General features: G+C 34.4%; 3 protein-coding genes across 3 annotated transcripts; all 3 read left to right on the top strand.

The window, feature by feature from the left end:
* Window positions 1–2,349: 2,349 nt before the first annotated feature.
* LOC103500997 (ninja-family protein mc410-like) lies at window positions 2,350–8,104 on the top strand. The gene is made up of 5 exons (XM_008464475.3): window positions 2,350–2,538; window positions 2,626–2,704; window positions 4,184–4,432; window positions 5,135–6,137; window positions 7,441–8,104. Exons 4-5 carry the CDS (start codon window positions 5,198–5,200, stop codon window positions 7,923–7,925), a joined length of 1,425 nt encoding a protein of 474 aa, XP_008462697.1. The 5' UTR covers window positions 2,350–2,538; window positions 2,626–2,704; window positions 4,184–4,432; window positions 5,135–5,197; the 3' UTR covers window positions 7,926–8,104.
* Window positions 8,105–8,553: 449 nt separating this feature from the next.
* Window positions 8,554–10,867, top strand: LOC103500996 (E3 ubiquitin-protein ligase ATL42-like). Its single transcript, XM_008464474.3, has 2 exons — window positions 8,554–10,030; window positions 10,196–10,867. The coding sequence occupies exons 1-2, from the start codon at window positions 9,382–9,384 to the stop codon at window positions 10,642–10,644; spliced, it is 1,098 nt and encodes a 365-aa protein (XP_008462696.1). The 5' UTR covers window positions 8,554–9,381; the 3' UTR covers window positions 10,645–10,867.
* A 355-nt stretch (window positions 10,868–11,222) lies between these two features.
* Window positions 11,223–13,200, top strand: LOC103500995 (E3 ubiquitin-protein ligase ATL42-like). The gene has a single exon (XM_008464473.3). It carries the CDS (start codon window positions 11,724–11,726, stop codon window positions 13,032–13,034), a length of 1,311 nt encoding a protein of 436 aa, XP_008462695.1. The 5' UTR covers window positions 11,223–11,723; the 3' UTR covers window positions 13,035–13,200.
* Window positions 13,201–17,364: the final 4,164 nt, after the last annotated feature.

Genomic DNA, 17,364 nt, shown 5'->3' with positions numbered 1-17,364 from the left:
TTCAATTCTATCACAAAGTCATTTAGATTTGACTTATTTTTTCAAGATTTTTTTTTTGTAAACGATCGTTTACATTTGTCTAAACAAAATTTTTTTAATCCTTTTATAGACGATTGTTTTTTTACACAATCGTAGGGTGCATAATCTAAACGATGTAAAATTTTTTCAAGATTCTTTATACACGATCTACCTAATTTAAATTATGTAAAAAAGTACACGATTAATATTTAAAAGCTTTGTTACACTCTTTATACATGTTTGGATATATATCTTATTTATCAAAAACAAAAAATAAAATAAATCGTGAGGATAGGGGTGAAGATGAAGAGTCGCATCTCATCGCTTGTCATGTGGACATCTTTACAATCGATTATTTTGCTTTACCATTTTATTTTAATAACAATAAATAAATGTTTATAGGGATGAATTCCACATGATATACATATATAAATTGAGAGGGTATGATATCATATCTATTATCTATATCACCAGTAAGCTGTATATAATGAATGGAATCTAAGTATCAATTTTCAAAAGAAACTAAGCACAATAATTCAATTGAGCAAAATAAAGACCTCATCAAAATTTGCAACCGACGGTAACCAAGAAATAGTCGAATCTTGTTTGCATGCTTTGACACAAAAGAAATAAAATGTTGAAAAAGAAAGTAAAATAGTAAGGAAAGAAATAATGTCTAAAGATAATCAGAGGAAAGAGGGATTCATAAATACTACAAGAAATTCAAGAATTCATGCTCTGCCTTTGAAATTAACTCCAAAAAAAATAATCAAACTACTCAAAGAAAACAAATCTTTACTATTTGAATTACAAAACAACAAAATCAGTTAGTTGAAAAACATCTCTATATTTGTCTTCGAAGATTTATTAGTTTGCTTCTTAAACCCAAATATATTAGTAGTCAAAAGAAATTAATTAAATTATAAAGTTGTTTTGCAATTATGCTATTCCCTTTTCGCAAAGGCAAAGTGTCAGAAGTGGTTCTAAGTCATCAATCAAAATTCAACAATTTACGAATTTTCTACAAACACAATAATTTTAATAATAACCATTGCCATTGTATCTTCAAGGGACATGGAGGAGAAGGAATTAAGCTTGAGGTATATTCTCATCTTTAGCCTTCGTATTCTTTCAAAATTGTGAACAAGAGAGTTCATTAGATTGTTTTCTCAAATCTTTATTTAACGGAAAAGTTGATACAATAGTAATTTTGGACATTCAAGTTTAAGGATAAAACAAATTGACCCGAACTTGAAAATTATAAATCAAACCTACCCTAATCTAATTTAAGTTCGAAAGAACTCAAAGTTTAGGAAAGTCATGAATATTTAATAATATGAAGTTCTATCTCAAAACCAATTAATAGTGAGATGAGTAATCCATTAGTGAAGAGTTTAGTTAGTAAGAAAGGTAGAACATAAGTACTTTTGTGAAACAAATCTCACACTTTTTGTACCCTCACTAACTAAACTCTTATATCATTGTTGTACCCTCACACACACATGACATAAGTACTTTTGTGAAACAAATCTCACACTTTTTGTACTTGCACTAACTAAACTCTTATACTTATACCCTCACACACACATGATAAAACAAATCTAATTATACCCTCAAACATAACACATGGAAATAAAGATGATGGAACACGTAAACCCTAAACCTATTATTTCTTAAGAATTTCTGAGTTTTAAAAAAAGTCAAAGTTTATTGTTGAATTGTTGTTTAGTGTTGAGGAGTGAGAGGTTGGTAGCCAAGTGGAGGAAAGAAAGGAAGATTAAGTGGTTTTGGCAAACTGTCGAAAGACTTGGTGTTTTGAACTTTGCCAGGCCCTCAAGGCAAAGGAATTTTGTGATGTTGTGTGTGCAAACCTCTCAAGGCATGTAGTGGCCAAGACATATATAGGCGAGAGGGCTAAGTGTCAATCGAGGGCAAAGCATGCTAGACGTCGAGACAAGCCAATAGGAGCTAGGCAAGGAGAACCTCCAAAGCACCAAGCTAAGCGCTATGGTAAGCCAAAGGTAGTGCACACGTGGTGATCCACGCGGCCATGCACATGCAATGAGGGCTTTGCAATCAAGGTTTGTGAGGTTAGCTAAGCAACATGGTCTTGTTAGGAGGCTTTGGAAGAGAAGCCAAGTTGCTTGATATTTTGGAAGATCTTTAAGCATTTAAGGCGGACGGTTGAGCAGAGACAAATGTCCACAACATGAAAAGTTTGAAAATATGGCAGCCAGGATGTGACAAGGTTGCTATGCACAGAGCTTTATATTAAGGTTAAGGTTAGTTCAATTGAGGAGTTCTCTTAATTCCTTCATGTTTTTTTTCTCAAATTGGTTGCAAAAGTTTACTAAAATAGTCTATTTGGTGAGGTGAGGCTACTAGACAAAAGAGACGTGAGGAAGGTGTTGATCGAGTTCAAAGAAGAAGGGAAGGTCAGAATTCGAAAGTTTCTAAGCAATAGGGGTTTTTTGAAGGCTATAGATCACATCCCTTCGAATTTGAAGCTGAATCTTGGAGGTAAGCTAGTTAAAACAATTCTAAGCAAGTGTGAAGAAGGAGTTTTTTCATTTTGATGGTTAGATTAAAAGTTATGAATGCTTGAAGTTGAAAGAGGTTTTCTGGACAAGATTGAAGGTGGCAGAAGCATCAGGTTGCAAGGCTCCAAGCATGAGCACGGTTGAAGGTAAGAGGTTATCTGACTTAAGATTTTACACACAGTATGGCCAACACACAACTAGGCGACGTGGGATACTGAAATGACTTTAAATTGGGAAAGGTCGTTTAATGGGTTAAAGATGCAAGAATCATGCAAATGTTGAAAGAATTGCACCAAAAAATTATGGTAAAATATTAAAGACTGCAAGTTAATAAATGTCCGTTTTTTAAAAAGCAATAAATGCAATTGACTTTTTAATTATAATTAAATATAATAAAATACGTAATAATGATTTTTTAAAATATTAATTATAAGGTCAAATTCATCCCAGAAATGAGCAAAATCTTATTGAGACAAAAAAATTTTAAAATTAAGATAATTGTGAGATAATGAATATGCATTTTCCATATTAATATGGTTGTTAGTTTGGACATATTAGTAAATAGTTAGTTAGTAATAAGTTAGGTTGTTTTACTATAAATAGAACGTGGGGATGAGGGAAAGGTGTGAAGATTTTGTTAGTGAGTTTTTTTTTTTGGGGTAATTTGGGATAGTCTGGAAAGAGGGTAGGGTTTATTTGATTTCTTATTCTTCTGGTATTATAGCATATATTTCATTTATTTATGTATTTGATTTTTGTTTGATTATTCTTGAGTCCATCTTATGTTCTTGAGATAACTCTTATTAGGTGGGATCCTAATATATTTATAGGCTTGATTTGTAAAAATTAAACGTAAAGTTACCAACCTAAACTCAATGTTTTCATTAAAACAATTTTTAGGGGGCATTTGAGGCAAGAAGTAACTCATAATAGTTTAAGGATTATAATAGTTTGACTATGGATTATAATAGTCTACGTTGGGGTGCAGATTATTATCTCAACTTTTGTCAGTATTTGGCTTGACCTTCTACTTTTCCTCGATAAATATTTAGAGCTTAGTGAGAGAAGAGATGTGAAGAAGAGGAGGAAGGAGAGTGAGAACAAAGTATTATCATAATACTAGAATTAAAAAAATCATTATCCTAGTAATCATAATACTATGGCCAAAGATGAAATGGGCTAACTCCTCTCTAATCCCAGAGGCAAACATCCTCTTAATTGTTAAGTACATATCATATCATTTATAGCTGAAGTAACTAAGTTATTATTATTATTATTTTTTTTTCTTTTGGGGCTGAACATTCAAATCCTTGCGTCACACATGTGTGAAATTATTCTAAGTAAAAAAAATTAAAAAATATTTACAAAATATAATAATTTATTTGTATATTATAGATATTTTTATGATAGACTTGATAAAATAAACTATTAAATGTAGTTATAGTGATACAAATATATTGAAATATCATATATATTGATATGCGAATGTGATATTTTATAATATTTTGGTTGATTTAGTTATATTTTTCGATTTGAATGTATATATAAAAGGAATTTTAAATTTTAGTCCGTTGAAAAAAGGAAAAATGCGTAGACCGATCTGATCTAAAGTTTTTGCATATTAGATGGCCAAAACCCCGCGAATTGCTCCAAAAGCATTGCCGATTAATAGGTAAAATTGGACAGGAGTTTGAATTCATCGAGTGAAGACACACAGATCAAGCCACTGACAAAGCTAATTCATCCCGCCAAATCAGTAGACTCTACTGCAGATTTCAGAAGGATCACACTTGATTTAGGGTTATGTTCCTCTGTTTCAATCAATGTCTTCCGCCGTCACTTTGTATTGCTCGCTTGGATTCATTCCGTTTCTGGTAAATTTTTCGATTTCCTTTTTTGAACTTAGTAGAAACGATTGAACCCTTTCTTTTATGTCTTGAGATTTTTGGATCATGTCAGTATTTTCTAGTTATCAAGGTGTGTGTGTTAAGTGAATGGGTTGAATTGGGATTTTGATCAATTAATTGATATTCTGTTGACATAGAAGTGTGTGGGAAATCAACTGCTACTTTCTTTTGAATCCGTTCCGAGATCTCGAATATCGGATTTGTTTATTTTGATTCTTCCATAGAATGTACGTATTATGTTTTTTATTGGTATCTGTAGAACTGCTGTTTTGAAATTGGAAAGTGGAAAGTGGATTGATCCTCTAGAAACTTTCGTTGAAGGTAACCAAAAATCAGATTGTTGAGTTTCTGATTTGTTAGAATGAATACATTAGTTCTGTGATTACAAGATTCGTTGGCTCGATTATTGTAATTGTGTGCATGACATCGATATAGTTTAAAATAGCCCTGTCATTCACATGTTTGTAAAATGTAGCGGATTTCTTCTTTTTGTGTATTATTTATATGGGATTGAGGATTTTTCTACAATGATTGAATATGATCTCGTGTTCTGCTGCATCATTTGGCATTTTTCTGCCCTGCATTGGTTGTTGGGCAAGGTTTATATATCATGATATGTTAGTCAATTTTGATAGTTCTCTTACACTTTAGATTCTTTTTCTATGCCAGCCTGAGTCTAGTATTCATGGATGATCAGTACTCGTTATCTTGGAGAAACTTTTAACTAGAAACATGGAGGACAACGGGCTTGAGCTTAGCTTGGGTCTGTCTTGTGGGGGATCATCGGTCAAGTCTAAAGGGAAAAATGCCTGCTCTTCTGATGTTGGAACAGAGGAAAGTGATAGAGGCAGTAAAATTATTGATGATTTCAAGAATTTCCTTCAAGGTGGTAATCAGAGACTAGATATTGGCCCAGTTATCTTGAGAAATGACTCAATAAAGCTTAAAGACAATCTTTTTAGTGACCTTTCCCGGGCTAATACTGATGGAGATAATTCCCTGAACTTGAAGGCCACTGGGATCTGGCTAATGCAAAAGAAGAACCCTATAGATATTCAGGAAGAAATACAGCCAGAGGTGAGTAATAAGCGAAAGATATTTTTTGAGGAGATAAACTGCCAAAAGAAACATGAAGGAGATTCCAGTCAGAATAATTTTGATGACAAGGTAAAAGCATCGCGTAATTCCACAACCGAGGATGGTTCTGTTGCTGAAAATGAGGATGTTGGAGAGTCTGAACTTGAGGGTTCTACGTCAAGGCCAGTTTCACAAAATGATGGATGTGCTGAGTTAAGTACTACGGACCTGAGTGGGCAGAAAAAGGTTAACAGTTCATCAGGTAGTGATATCGAGCTTCAAAACTTGAACAGAAGCATTCCGTTCTCTATTCAAACTACAAGTTTGCAGAATGGTATTTCTCCTCCAATAGTCAAAGATTCTCATGATGCTGGTGCATCCAGTTCAACTGGCCATTCCCTACACAGCATAAGGCAAGCATTCCTCACTGGAAATGGTGAGCAATGTGGGTTCCAGCCTATGAATCCTGGAAACTTGCCTTTGATGTTTGGCTATTCTTCTAGCCAGCTTCCAACTTTAGATAAAGATAGTTCCCGGGGTTTGATTTCCCAACCACAGTTGCATAATCCCTGTAGCAGAAGTCAACCGTCTTCAGGTAAACATCTTATCCTACCTCATCTGCTAGAAAACTCATTCTATCTTTCAAGATAATAATAAAACTGCGGCTGTTCCCTTCCTTCATTATTCTAGATCGCTCTTGGTTTTAAGTTACATCATTGAAAGTTAATGATAGGCCACCGATTATACATCAGTATGTTCATAGGGGCAGAAAGGGCAAGGAAGTAGTTACTAGTGAATTGGGAGAATCATCTAACAGTAAGGATGATTATTTTCGGAAAGTTTCAGGAGGTGATTAGTAGATAGTTATGAAGGGAGTTACTTTACAGTTATTGAAGATATATATTTCAATATGAAGTGAAGTGAGTAAAGGAGACAGTCGGTCTTTTAGTTTGAGTGTTGGTTTCTCTCTTGTGTGGGCGGAAAGGTTTTTGTAATACTCTACTATAGTATGCTTTCTGTGAATTAAAAGAACTCTTTAACAGTACCTATCAGTTAACAGCAAGAGTGTCAACGGATATAGACTATGTTCGAAATGAATATTGAAGAAAATTATAAATTATTTTTGTTATTATTACCAAACAACTTTGAGGTTTCAGTTGTTATTTCGCTTGGCTTTATTATAGATTTCGATAGAGTTTACCGAATTAGTGGCAGATTTAGAAATTTTGTTGACAAGCATTCCTCGTTGGAAATGGTGAACCCTAAATCGTAAACCCTAAGCATTCCTCAAGGTAGATGAGGAATTCTTGCCTTATGCTTTATAGTTTAGTAAAAATAATATGGAAAAAAAATGTAAGGAGTGAGGTTTGAACTTGGGTCTAGAGGGGACTAGGAGATAGTTTTACGACTGGACTAGCTTTTGGTATCGGTATATATATATATATATTATATAAAGAGCATAAAATTGGGGGAGGCTCAACCCCTCGGGCCTATACTAAATCCATCGGTGGCTCAAATGCTTATAAACATGAAGAAATTCAGGAGTCCCTTTCTCACATACAAGTTACTACTAGCAACCCAGCTTTAAGCCAAAAAGAAGCATACCCAACTCTTGTTCCTACCAATATAGTATTGATGACAAAAACAATATTTCCATGATTCTGCTACCATCTATTCATTAATACAATAATGTCCCGTTACATATATGTCAATTTTCCCCACCATTTTTTTGTATGCTTCCACGACTGGAGGTCTATCAAATTTCTAGGATACTTGCAATGGGCGCGTTGTACATTTGTATACCATCCTATATATTATTGTGTGATTTCCTTTTCCTTTGAAGCTTTTATTTCAAGATAAATTCTTAACTTTTCCAATGAATGTTCCTTGAATGCAAGGAATTCTTCCTAGTTCAGCTGAGGTTACTCAATATGATCCCAGGACGTCAGAACAAGAGAAAGTTGATAATAATAGCAGACAGCCTACTGTTGAAGAAGGGTCCTCTTCTCAAGCAGGGGCAAAAGGAAGCAGCAGTAGCCTTGGGGTGAAAGATTCATCAGAACAGCCGGGCAGAGGTTTGTTCAATGAAATTTCTGCTATAAAGCCAGGTCTCGATGCTGATGTCAAGTTTGGGGGATCTGGTTCTTTCCCTAATCTACCTTGGGTATCTACCACGGGTACCGGTCCAAATGGTCGAACTATTTCTGGTGTGACTTACAGATACAATACAGACCAGATCAAGATTGTCTGTGCTTGTCATGGTACCCACATGTCTCCAGAGGACTTTGTTCGACATGCTAGTGAAGAGCTCGTCAGTTCGGAAAATGATGCTTGTTTGGCTCCATTTTCAAGTAACAATCCTTCAACCTCTACACAAAGTTGACTCATAGCATCTATGTTTGCATAGTTAGGAATTCTGTTGTGGATTGAAATCAACTTCTACACAAAGTTTGACTCATAACCTCTATGTTTTTTGTTTGAATAGTTGGGAATTCTCTTGTGGATTGAATTAAACAACATTCCTTGTATTATCCCCTTCCAAAAAGATCACTTTTCTCATCATTTTATTTGTTCAAAACTGGAGAAGTTCTGTTTTAACAGAACCAACTGAGTTTTGTACAAGGTTTGAGAATGACAGTATAACATCCAATGAAGTTCATCAGAATACCTGTTTGGCTTGGAAGAGAAGTGGAGCTTTTACACGTGTCAACAACCAACATTGTTTGTCTTTTGTGTGCAGCTTAATATTGTATCCTGTCAGATTTCCTCTCTGTAACCAATCAGATCGTTGACTGCCATCCACGTGTCAGCAAATATCTTGTGCCCTCACTGCCAACCCTTCACTTTCCAATTTTAGGTGCAAAGAGTGACCTATAAGTTTGACATTATTGAAGGGGAACTTTAATTTCCTGAAGCACCGTTTATAATTTTTTTTAATTTGATATACTCCTATGTCATTATTCAATTTTTTGCCCATGACATTTCAATTAAATTATATATATATATATTAAAAATTTATATAGAAAAAAAAAATAAATGAAAAGGACAAAAGACATCTTTCCAAATTTTGGACCATCCATCCCACTCAAGGAATTTCTAATTTTCTTCCATTTTAATTTCTTTGGAGTCGTAATTTTTTCTGGGCTCCTAAGTTGGGGATGAAAATTTAAACTTCTGAAATTAAGAAAATGAATAAATGGTTAACTACTTTAACTTTTTTATGCTCAAATCGGCGAGTCTGTTTTTTATTTGGAGGAAATTCAAAGGGAAGGTTACTTCTAGCTGTCTTGCTAAAAATCTGTACTAAAAAATTAGGCAAACATTATACAACCTTGACTTTGTGGAGCTTGAAAGTTAGCTATATATTTGACTTTTGGTTTGCCTTTAATGAACTATTTATTGTTTTGTTTCACTTAAAATTATGTTCTTACATCAATTAAAGTATCATAAACTTGGCTTGTCCAATTGAATTTGTCTTCCTCAGATACTTTAGTTTAATGTCACACCCTGCCTTTTTTGCAGCGATACGATAGCTCTGTGAGAATTGATTGGACATCAGAGGCCTTTTGCTTCATATACTTGTAGTAATTTATCAAAAGGTTGTTTCTTTTGGCTGCTAGAATTTTTGTGCAACTTATCATTTGATGTAAATATTCAACCTACCAATCTTCAAATGATTCACAAAGTTAATTCTCAACAACTCCAAGTCCTTAGAAAGCTACAAAAGGCTGTAATTTCAACCAGAGATATGAAGTGTTCTTGTTCTTGCAAAGTCACATTTAGAGTTTAAAAGAGTTTTTTTCATGAGTATTTAGAAGAGTTTTTCACGAGTTTTCTCCATGGGTAGGTTTAATAGAATCATTATGATCATTTTGATTATTTTTCTTTTTCCTGTCATTGCACAAGCACCTTCTCCACCAAAAGCTGGTTCTGTTATTCCACAAAACTTCACCATTGTTATTGGAATCCTCTCCATCATGTTCTCCATGGTTTTCATCCTTGTTGTTTATGCAAAATTCTGTCACCCGACTTCCCATTTTCGTGGCGAACCACAGGCTAATCTCAGGCATGGACTTCTCAGATCAGACTCAAGATTTTCTGGGGTTGATCAAAAGGTTATCGATGCACTTCCTTTCTTTAGATTCTCATCACTCAAAGGATCAAGGGAAGGGCTGGAATGTGCTGTTTGCTTATCCAAATTTGAGGACATTGAAGTCCTTCGGTTGCTTCCGAAATGCAAGCATGCCTTTCACATTGGCTGTATAGACCATTGGCTCGAAAAGCACTCGAGCTGTCCCATTTGTCGGTGTAGGATAAGTGTCGAGGACGTTGCATTCTTTAAATCTAACAGTATAAGACTAATCAGGAACAACAGCCAGCCAGACCTGCCACAAGATTCACATATGGAGCTCTTTGTGCTGAGAGAGGAAAATCATCATTACTCTTCAAGGTCCAACGACGGAACCAGCTTCAGGAAAATAGGAAAAGGTAGCAAGGAAAAAGAAGTATTGATTGAAAGTGAAGCTGGTGAATACGAGAGTGACGAGCGAGTGCTCTTTCACAAGCATAAACACACGATTCTTGTATCTGACTTTGTTTTCATGAACAGATGAAGCAACTTGAGTTCTTCTGACCTTATGTTCTTGAACACAGAAATGCTTGGGGCCATGTCCAGCAGTAGATTCTCTTCTTTGGAATCAGAAAGCATTCGCCGATCAGCAACAAGAGAAAGAGAGGGCAAAAGGACTTCACAAATTAAGGAAGCGATGGAAATGAAGAGATCATTTGAGAGGAGGATAAGCATAGCTGAGAAAAATAGCTTAGTTTCAATCTCAGGAATTTCATCTACCTCAGATTCTAATGCAAGTACATCAAAGACAACAAATCTTAATGAAAGATCTGTCTCAGACACCACTGCATTTTCAAGATTTGGTTATTTTAATGAGAATGCAATAAGAGACAGTTCTATGATTGAAGCTGATGCAAAAAGTTACAGAATTAGGCAGCTATGGTTGCCAATAGCTAGAAGAACAGTGCAATGGTTTGCCAATAGGGAAGAAAGGTCTCGACTCTCAAAGTACACACAGCAGCCAGATGCATAGACAAAATGAATCTCAAGGGTTTGCAATCCATGTTTAAAAATAGTCATTTGATTTTTTTCTAATTATGTAAAATGGATCTTTTTGTTCTTTTTTTCTCTTGGGTGTTGTTTCAGAAGTGAGAGGCTGCTATCTTCTATTCCAAAAGTTTGAGTTATTTTGGTGACTTTTCTTAAATGTAAACATGAACCTAAGATGGTTAATCTTTTCTTCGTTTCCTTTTAAATATTTTGGCTTTTTAACTTATAAAAGTTGTTAAGTAATCGACAATCAAAGATGAAGAGAAAACATAAAACAATAGAGAATTGACATACAGATTTACAGTGGGGTTAGAGAGTTTATATAGCAGAAATAAAATGTAAGTTTTGTTCGGAGCACCTGATAACAGACCCCAAATATAAAAGCTTTAGAAAAACAAAATTATTAGTAACCAACTATGACAATCTAGCCAGAGTTCTGCAGCATGTGTGCTTAATCCCTTGCATGTTGCAGGACTTAGAATTTCCATTTGTTTAAGACAGGCAATCCGTATTAAAATAATAATGATAGCAATAAATTAATAAATAAATGCCATTGCTAAATGATAAAAGTAATAATTTGGTTCTATTTACCCACTAACCAAAATGATTGGTGGCATTGAGATAAGTTTTGTTTCGGAGAAGGTGATGTCACAGTTTAATGCCTAGCTATTGTTTTTTTCCTCTCTTAATTTATCTGCTACTTACCTCCCAAGTAATGCCTATCAAATACAGGCCCACATTTTTCAACAAATTTAAAATTCCCTCAACCTTGTCATCTTCTTTTATGAATTTCAAACTACAAAAATACTCGTTTTTTAAATTGATTTCTGAAGGTGAAGTCATAGAACAGCAGCCAGAGAAGAATACATGAACCACCACAAAACTGATGAATGAATGATTCTCTTTGTAGAGGTTATTTAAGGTCTATTTCATATAAAAACCTCTACTCCTCTTTCCCTTTTCCATGCCTATCAAAAGGGAGTTTTTAGCTTCATTTGATTGAGATATTGGCCCTTCTGAAGATCAGTAGATTCCGAAAAAGAATTCGCCATTGGAGAATCAATGATCCAGTTAAGTTTGAATGTTTGTTTCCTCTTTTCTGTGTTCTTTGTTGTTGAAGCTCAAATTGATTCTCAAGATGCTGAAAACAGTGCTTTCCAGCCAAGTCTTGGCTTCGTGATTGGGATTCTAGGAGTTATGTTTTTGTTGACATTTATTCTTCTTGTTTATGCAAAGTTCTGCCATAGAAGAGCTTCTATTAGTGTGGATGGTGTAAATCATCCTAGACAAATCAGGTCAAGTTCTCGGTTTTCTGGAATTGATAAGACGGTGATTGAATCTCTTCCATTCTTTAGATTCTCCACACTGAAAGGTACCAAAGAAGGGCTGGAATGTGCAGTCTGTCTTTCGAAATTTGAAGATATCGAAATTCTTCGGTTATTGCCAAAGTGCAAGCATGCTTTTCATATTAACTGCATTGATCATTGGCTAGAAAAACATGCTAGCTGTCCCCTTTGCAGGCAAAGAGTTGGCTCCGAGGACTTGAAGCTTCTTTCAAATTCAAGCAGCATGAGATTCTTATTGAGCAACTTATCAGAACTGAAACAAGATTCGAACATAGAGCTCTTTGTACAGAGAGAAGAAGAAGAACAACAACAACAACAAATACTCCATGGCTCTTCTAGATTCAGTATTCGAAGAAGCTTCAGAAAGATCTTAAAGAATGATAAGGAAAATGAAATGTTGATACCACAAGCTTCTTGTGATTATGAAGATGAGAAAATGAAAAACTTACACAGACACAACCACAAAATTATCGTATCGGATTTCGTTTTCATGAATCGATGGAGCAACATAAGTTCCTCCGATTTGATGTTCTTGAACAAAGAGATGATTGATGCGATTTCAAGCTGTAGATTCACTTCCTTAGATACAGATATTGAGCAGTCAACTCTACCAAGATCAATGCAAATTGATGAAATCTTGAAGATCAAAGAGGAGATGGAAATAAAGAGATCATTTGAGAGCAAACTCAACACAAAAATCCAAAGCAACTCAATTCTTGGGTACCCTTCTACATCACAATCTTCTACAAATCCAAGTCAAACAACAAGAATTACAAGCCCAGATGCAAGAAGATCAGTGTCAGAAATCACAGGCATATCAAGATTTGGTCATGATGATGATCTGTATATGAATTTTAACAGAAAAGTTGAAAATGGGGAATCTTCTGATCTGGAAAGCAGTGTAAAGCAAGAAAGAATGAGGAAAATTTGGTACCCAATTGCTAAAAGAACAGTTCAATGGTTTGCTAATAGAGAAAAAAGGTTTCAAACAGCTGAGAACAGACAACAAATAGTAGAAACAGTATAAATCAAACCAGTTCTTTTACCTTTTCTCTTCAATTAAATTTCTTTTGTAGTTTCCTTTTACTGGGTCCCCAACTAGGTCCCAAATTTAGAGAACTTTTAGTTTAGATATTTAAAGAAATGGATTTCTTTTAAATGTTACTATACAATTCATAAGTTCTTAGACTCTACATTGCTCTAAAAGTTTCTATAACATTTTCGAGATCTCATTTTTTCTTAAGTGGGGTAAAGCAATCTGTTCGAGTAACTTCAAAATTCAAACTTTTTTTCCAAAAAAGAACAAAAAAAAAAAAAAAAAAAAAAAAAGAAGAAGAAAAGGCAGGATTCTTTGCCTGCTTTAAGTCAAACAGCATGAAGGAAGCAGCAGAAGAGAACAAGAAGATTATGATTAAAAAATGGCAAAGTTGCAGAGAATTTAGCATTAAAAACAGGGTGTGTGTTGATTGGAACAACTTCATTAATCGATAGCTGCCCTAAAATCTATTTTTTTTTCTTTTTTTGGCTAAATTGCAAAAACACCCTTTAAATAAAAATCCAGCCTCAAACCAGTTTTAAAATTAGACTAGTTGGTAGTAAAACTAAACTCCTAAAAAGATAAAAATTGAACCATCAAAGTCTAATTTTAACACTTAAATTTGAAGATACAATCACATATTTTTAGGTGGTTTTTTTTTGTTGATTTTTTTAAATTTAAAAGTTGGGCTTCTAGCATTGACGTAAGAGATGAGTTTTCTTTCTTTGTCTTTGGCTTATAATAAAAGAAAAGAAAAGAAAAGAAAATGTCTCATATTACTTGGAATTGAAGCTTTGACTTTTTGTTCTCTCTATCAACTTGCAATTCCAATGGTTAAATAAATGATGAACATGTGGAGAAGTATAATATGGAACTCTCAAATTTATGGAAATGTTGAAATTTTTTGAAGAAGGTATCTTTGAAATGTTGATGTCAACCATTATTTAAATAATGGAAACACACCAATTTTAGGTTTTTTTTAGGATTGGCATATGGGGTTTATAATCTCCTGTTTTTAGAGGATTATATGTCTAATTCTGACGTAGCAATTATGAAATATTTTGATTTAAATTTTAGCTTAGGTATCAACTTTTATCTCAAACTTTCAATTTCGTCCAACTTTCGCATAGTAATTGTTACAATATTTTGCATTAAACATTACAAGAAATGAGGAGATTCCCGACACATAAAAATGTTGACGAAAGTGGAAAAGACGTTGAGAAACAAATTTTAGACGCAGAAAGGAACATTGGGAAGACCGTCGAAAGAAATGCGTAGGGAGACCTTTTCTCGACACATCACCAACAAGGTGTCAGGAATAACCTTCTCCTTACGTTTTCTTCACCGCGTTCTTGATACATCGGGAATAAGTAATCCCCAACGTCGACATTTCTAACGTCACTGGTGCGTCGGGAATAACCACTATCGACGTGTATATATCTAACATCGGCCAGCCATCAGGAAAAACTATCCCCGACACGATGGTTGCAACATATTCCTGACGTTTGTAGTGTGTAGGGAAATATTTTTAATATGTATTTTTTATATTTTAAATATGTAATTTTTATTTTTTTCCTAAAATATTTTCCTGTAATGTTTTTCAATCGAGAGTCTTTATTTCCTAAAATATTCACATTCGTTTTTTATTAAATTAAAGAAATTCAAAATAAGTTAGTAAATTACGAAATACAAACACAAATTCAACAAAAATTTGATGTTCATAATACAAAGAAGTTAGCGTTGATAATAAAAAAAAATTAATGTTCATAATATAAAAAAACGCAAATAAAGCCATACTTCTTCTAACGAGCCTCGTACACCATTCTACACTGTGAGTTTAGTACATATATATATATATATATATATATATATATATATATATATATATATATATATATATCATCGCTATATACTGTAATTTCAAAAACCTAAGAATAATGAAAATATATATACATACTGTAAAAGCTAGAGATCATCATGTGGTGGTTCTTGTTGTGCCCGAGTCATGTCTTCTATCAGCTTCTACATTTGTTCTACTTCTAAAACTAACGTTTTGTGATTTCTTGTCTGCTCTTCAATTCGTTGCATAGCTTGATCAAGCTTAGCCTGTAATTGAAGCTTTACTATAGATTGCGGCATGACGTCGTAGAACTGCTGGCACTCGTCGTTTTGCGGGCCTTTGGTTTGGGTCCCCAACTAAGACCTTTTGAGTAGCCTGGTCGTCTACCCAATACTGTATCACATATCTCATCCCCAGAGAGTGGCTGATTACCCTCTGGGGTAGGTTGAGACTGGAGTTCTAGCATTTGATTCTACAACGAATTTAGAAACTATCTTAGTAAGTAAAAAATATATTATATATTAAAGAGGACAAATGAAAGCAGAAGTGTTGGTTGGATAACTTATATGCACATCCTCCGTAGCCTGGGACACGAACGTCTTGCCTTGAACGTGTGTTTGTCGGAATAACTCCATACGATTGATCGACTCCCCTTTTTGCTCAGAAAGCTCGTGCTGTCGTTGTAGAAATGACTTGGACTCGCTACTATGATTATAAGACTGTTCTGTCTAGCAGCCTTGTTTGTCTGTGATTGCTCCGGCATAAAAACAATTATATTTTTTATCTCTTATACATATTAAAAGTTGAAATCATAATTAACCATGACAAAGAGTTCAGTTGCTCACCTAGAATGCACGACTCATGTAATGGTCACAGAGGAAGTATCAATCCTCATCACGTCCCACCAATAGGTATGGTCGGTTGGCACGAGCCTCATCGGGGTCGCTATACTTTAAAGTGTCTGTGACAGTCCCTCCGAAACTCTTTAAAGTTGGTGAGCATCTGATACTCAATGAACCTATTCATTGCTTGATCATTGAAATCAAGCACAAAAAACCGCTACACATTACAAAAACAACACATTAGCTTGGTTAACTTAAATACGTTTCAAATGGAATCATAAATGTGTAGTGGACTTATCTGAAGGTCGCCCTTGACGACCTTGATGTATTCTCTGCCTACGTCCGCCCACTTAAGGCAATAAGTTCTGAAATATGTTTGTTGTATCTTCATTTATATCTACCCCAATATCCTCGGTGTTTCATCTTCCAAACGATGTTCCTCTGTTTCCTCTTCTTGTTCAATCGGGGCTTGTAAATCATTCAGCATACCAAACATATCATCTTCTTCATTAAACTGCCTATTACTAGTTCATTTATCAAAAGGGTTACTACTAGTTCCATCCTTAAAGTTTTCTGTACCTCTAAAACTTAATGACTCTCCATGATACACCCATTTTGTGTAGTAGGGGATATTCCAATAGTCAGTAGATATAGGTATCCGTTCGTAGATATCAACGTAAAATTTGACAAATTCTAAAAATTGAGTCACTCCCTCTCTATACTCAAGGAAAAACCTATTCCTAAGTTTCATCTAACCCTTGTCCATTTTTTAAGTTCCTAAAACATAAACAGATTTGATTAGAAACATATTCCTCTCCTCTCACATCCTTTACTCCCTTAAATATACAATCTCTTAAAATTTTGACTAAAACTAACTTTAAACTACAGAGGCTACCATAACTGCAGGATAGCTAGCACAACCTAATTATTAACCACAAACAACTTCAATCTTCGCATCCTGCCCACCCCTTCCAACAATGCTACCTTATGAGCTATTCTACTACCACCCCTTCAAACCCTCAGAAATACAAACAAATTCAAAACAAAAAAGGCTACCATAACTACAGGATAGTCATCTCAAATTAACAACAAAGTTATTCAAAAATACTAAAACATAAATATTAGAATTAAACTAAAGGCTACCATAACTGCAGGATAGCCAAAACGAATCATAACACATATTACAGAATTTTTAACACAATAATAACCATTACTCCCTCCCCCCTTAAATTTTCAACCATAATCCTTCACTTCAAAATTTCAATTCAACCACCCCTCAAAATTTCAATTCAACCCCCCTCAAAATTTCAATTCAATCCCTCCTCCCCTTTAAAATTACAATTCAACCTTCCTCTTTCAAAATTTCAATTCAACCCCGCCCTCAAAATTTTAATTCAACCCTCCTCCTCTTTAATTTTCAACCTACCCCCTTCAAATACTCAATTAAACACCACTCCCCCTCTTCAAATTCAACCCACACATTCAAAATTTCAATTCTCCAAATCAATTTCTCAAATACCCCCCTTTCAACCTACATTCAAAATTCTCATTCCAAAACCAAAAATCTATTCCTAAACAATATCCTACAGCTAATTTATCATTAAAATCCTAAAACTAATTTTTAAAAGTAAAAACCTAA

Source organism: Cucumis melo, chromosome 2, assembly GCF_025177605.1.
Source record: "Cucumis melo cultivar AY chromosome 2, USDA_Cmelo_AY_1.0, whole genome shotgun sequence".
Classification (NCBI taxonomy): Eukaryota; Viridiplantae; Streptophyta; class Magnoliopsida; order Cucurbitales; family Cucurbitaceae; genus Cucumis; species Cucumis melo.
The sequence above is the reverse complement of the archived record's forward strand: the minus strand, read 5'-3'. Positions and strand labels throughout refer to the sequence as shown.

Bases quoted from the DNA above. Each gene is read 5' to 3' on its own strand.
- LOC103500995 (XM_008464473.3), top strand. From the start codon at position 11,724: ATGATCCAGTTAAGTTTGAATGTTTGTTTCCTCTTTTCTGTGTTCTTT.
- LOC103500996 (XM_008464474.3), top strand. From the start codon at position 9,382: ATGGGTAGGTTTAATAGAATCATTATGATCATTTTGATTATTTTTCTT. The intron at 10,031-10,195 runs GTAGCAAGGAAA...TCTTGAACACAG, and splicing joins CTTCAGGAAAATAGGAAAAG to AAATGCTTGGGGCCATGTCC.
- LOC103500997 (XM_008464475.3), top strand. From the start codon at position 5,198: ATGGAGGACAACGGGCTTGAGCTTAGCTTGGGTCTGTCTTGTGGGGGA. The intron at 6,138-7,440 runs GTAAACATCTTA...CTTGAATGCAAG, and splicing joins CAGAAGTCAACCGTCTTCAG to GAATTCTTCCTAGTTCAGCT.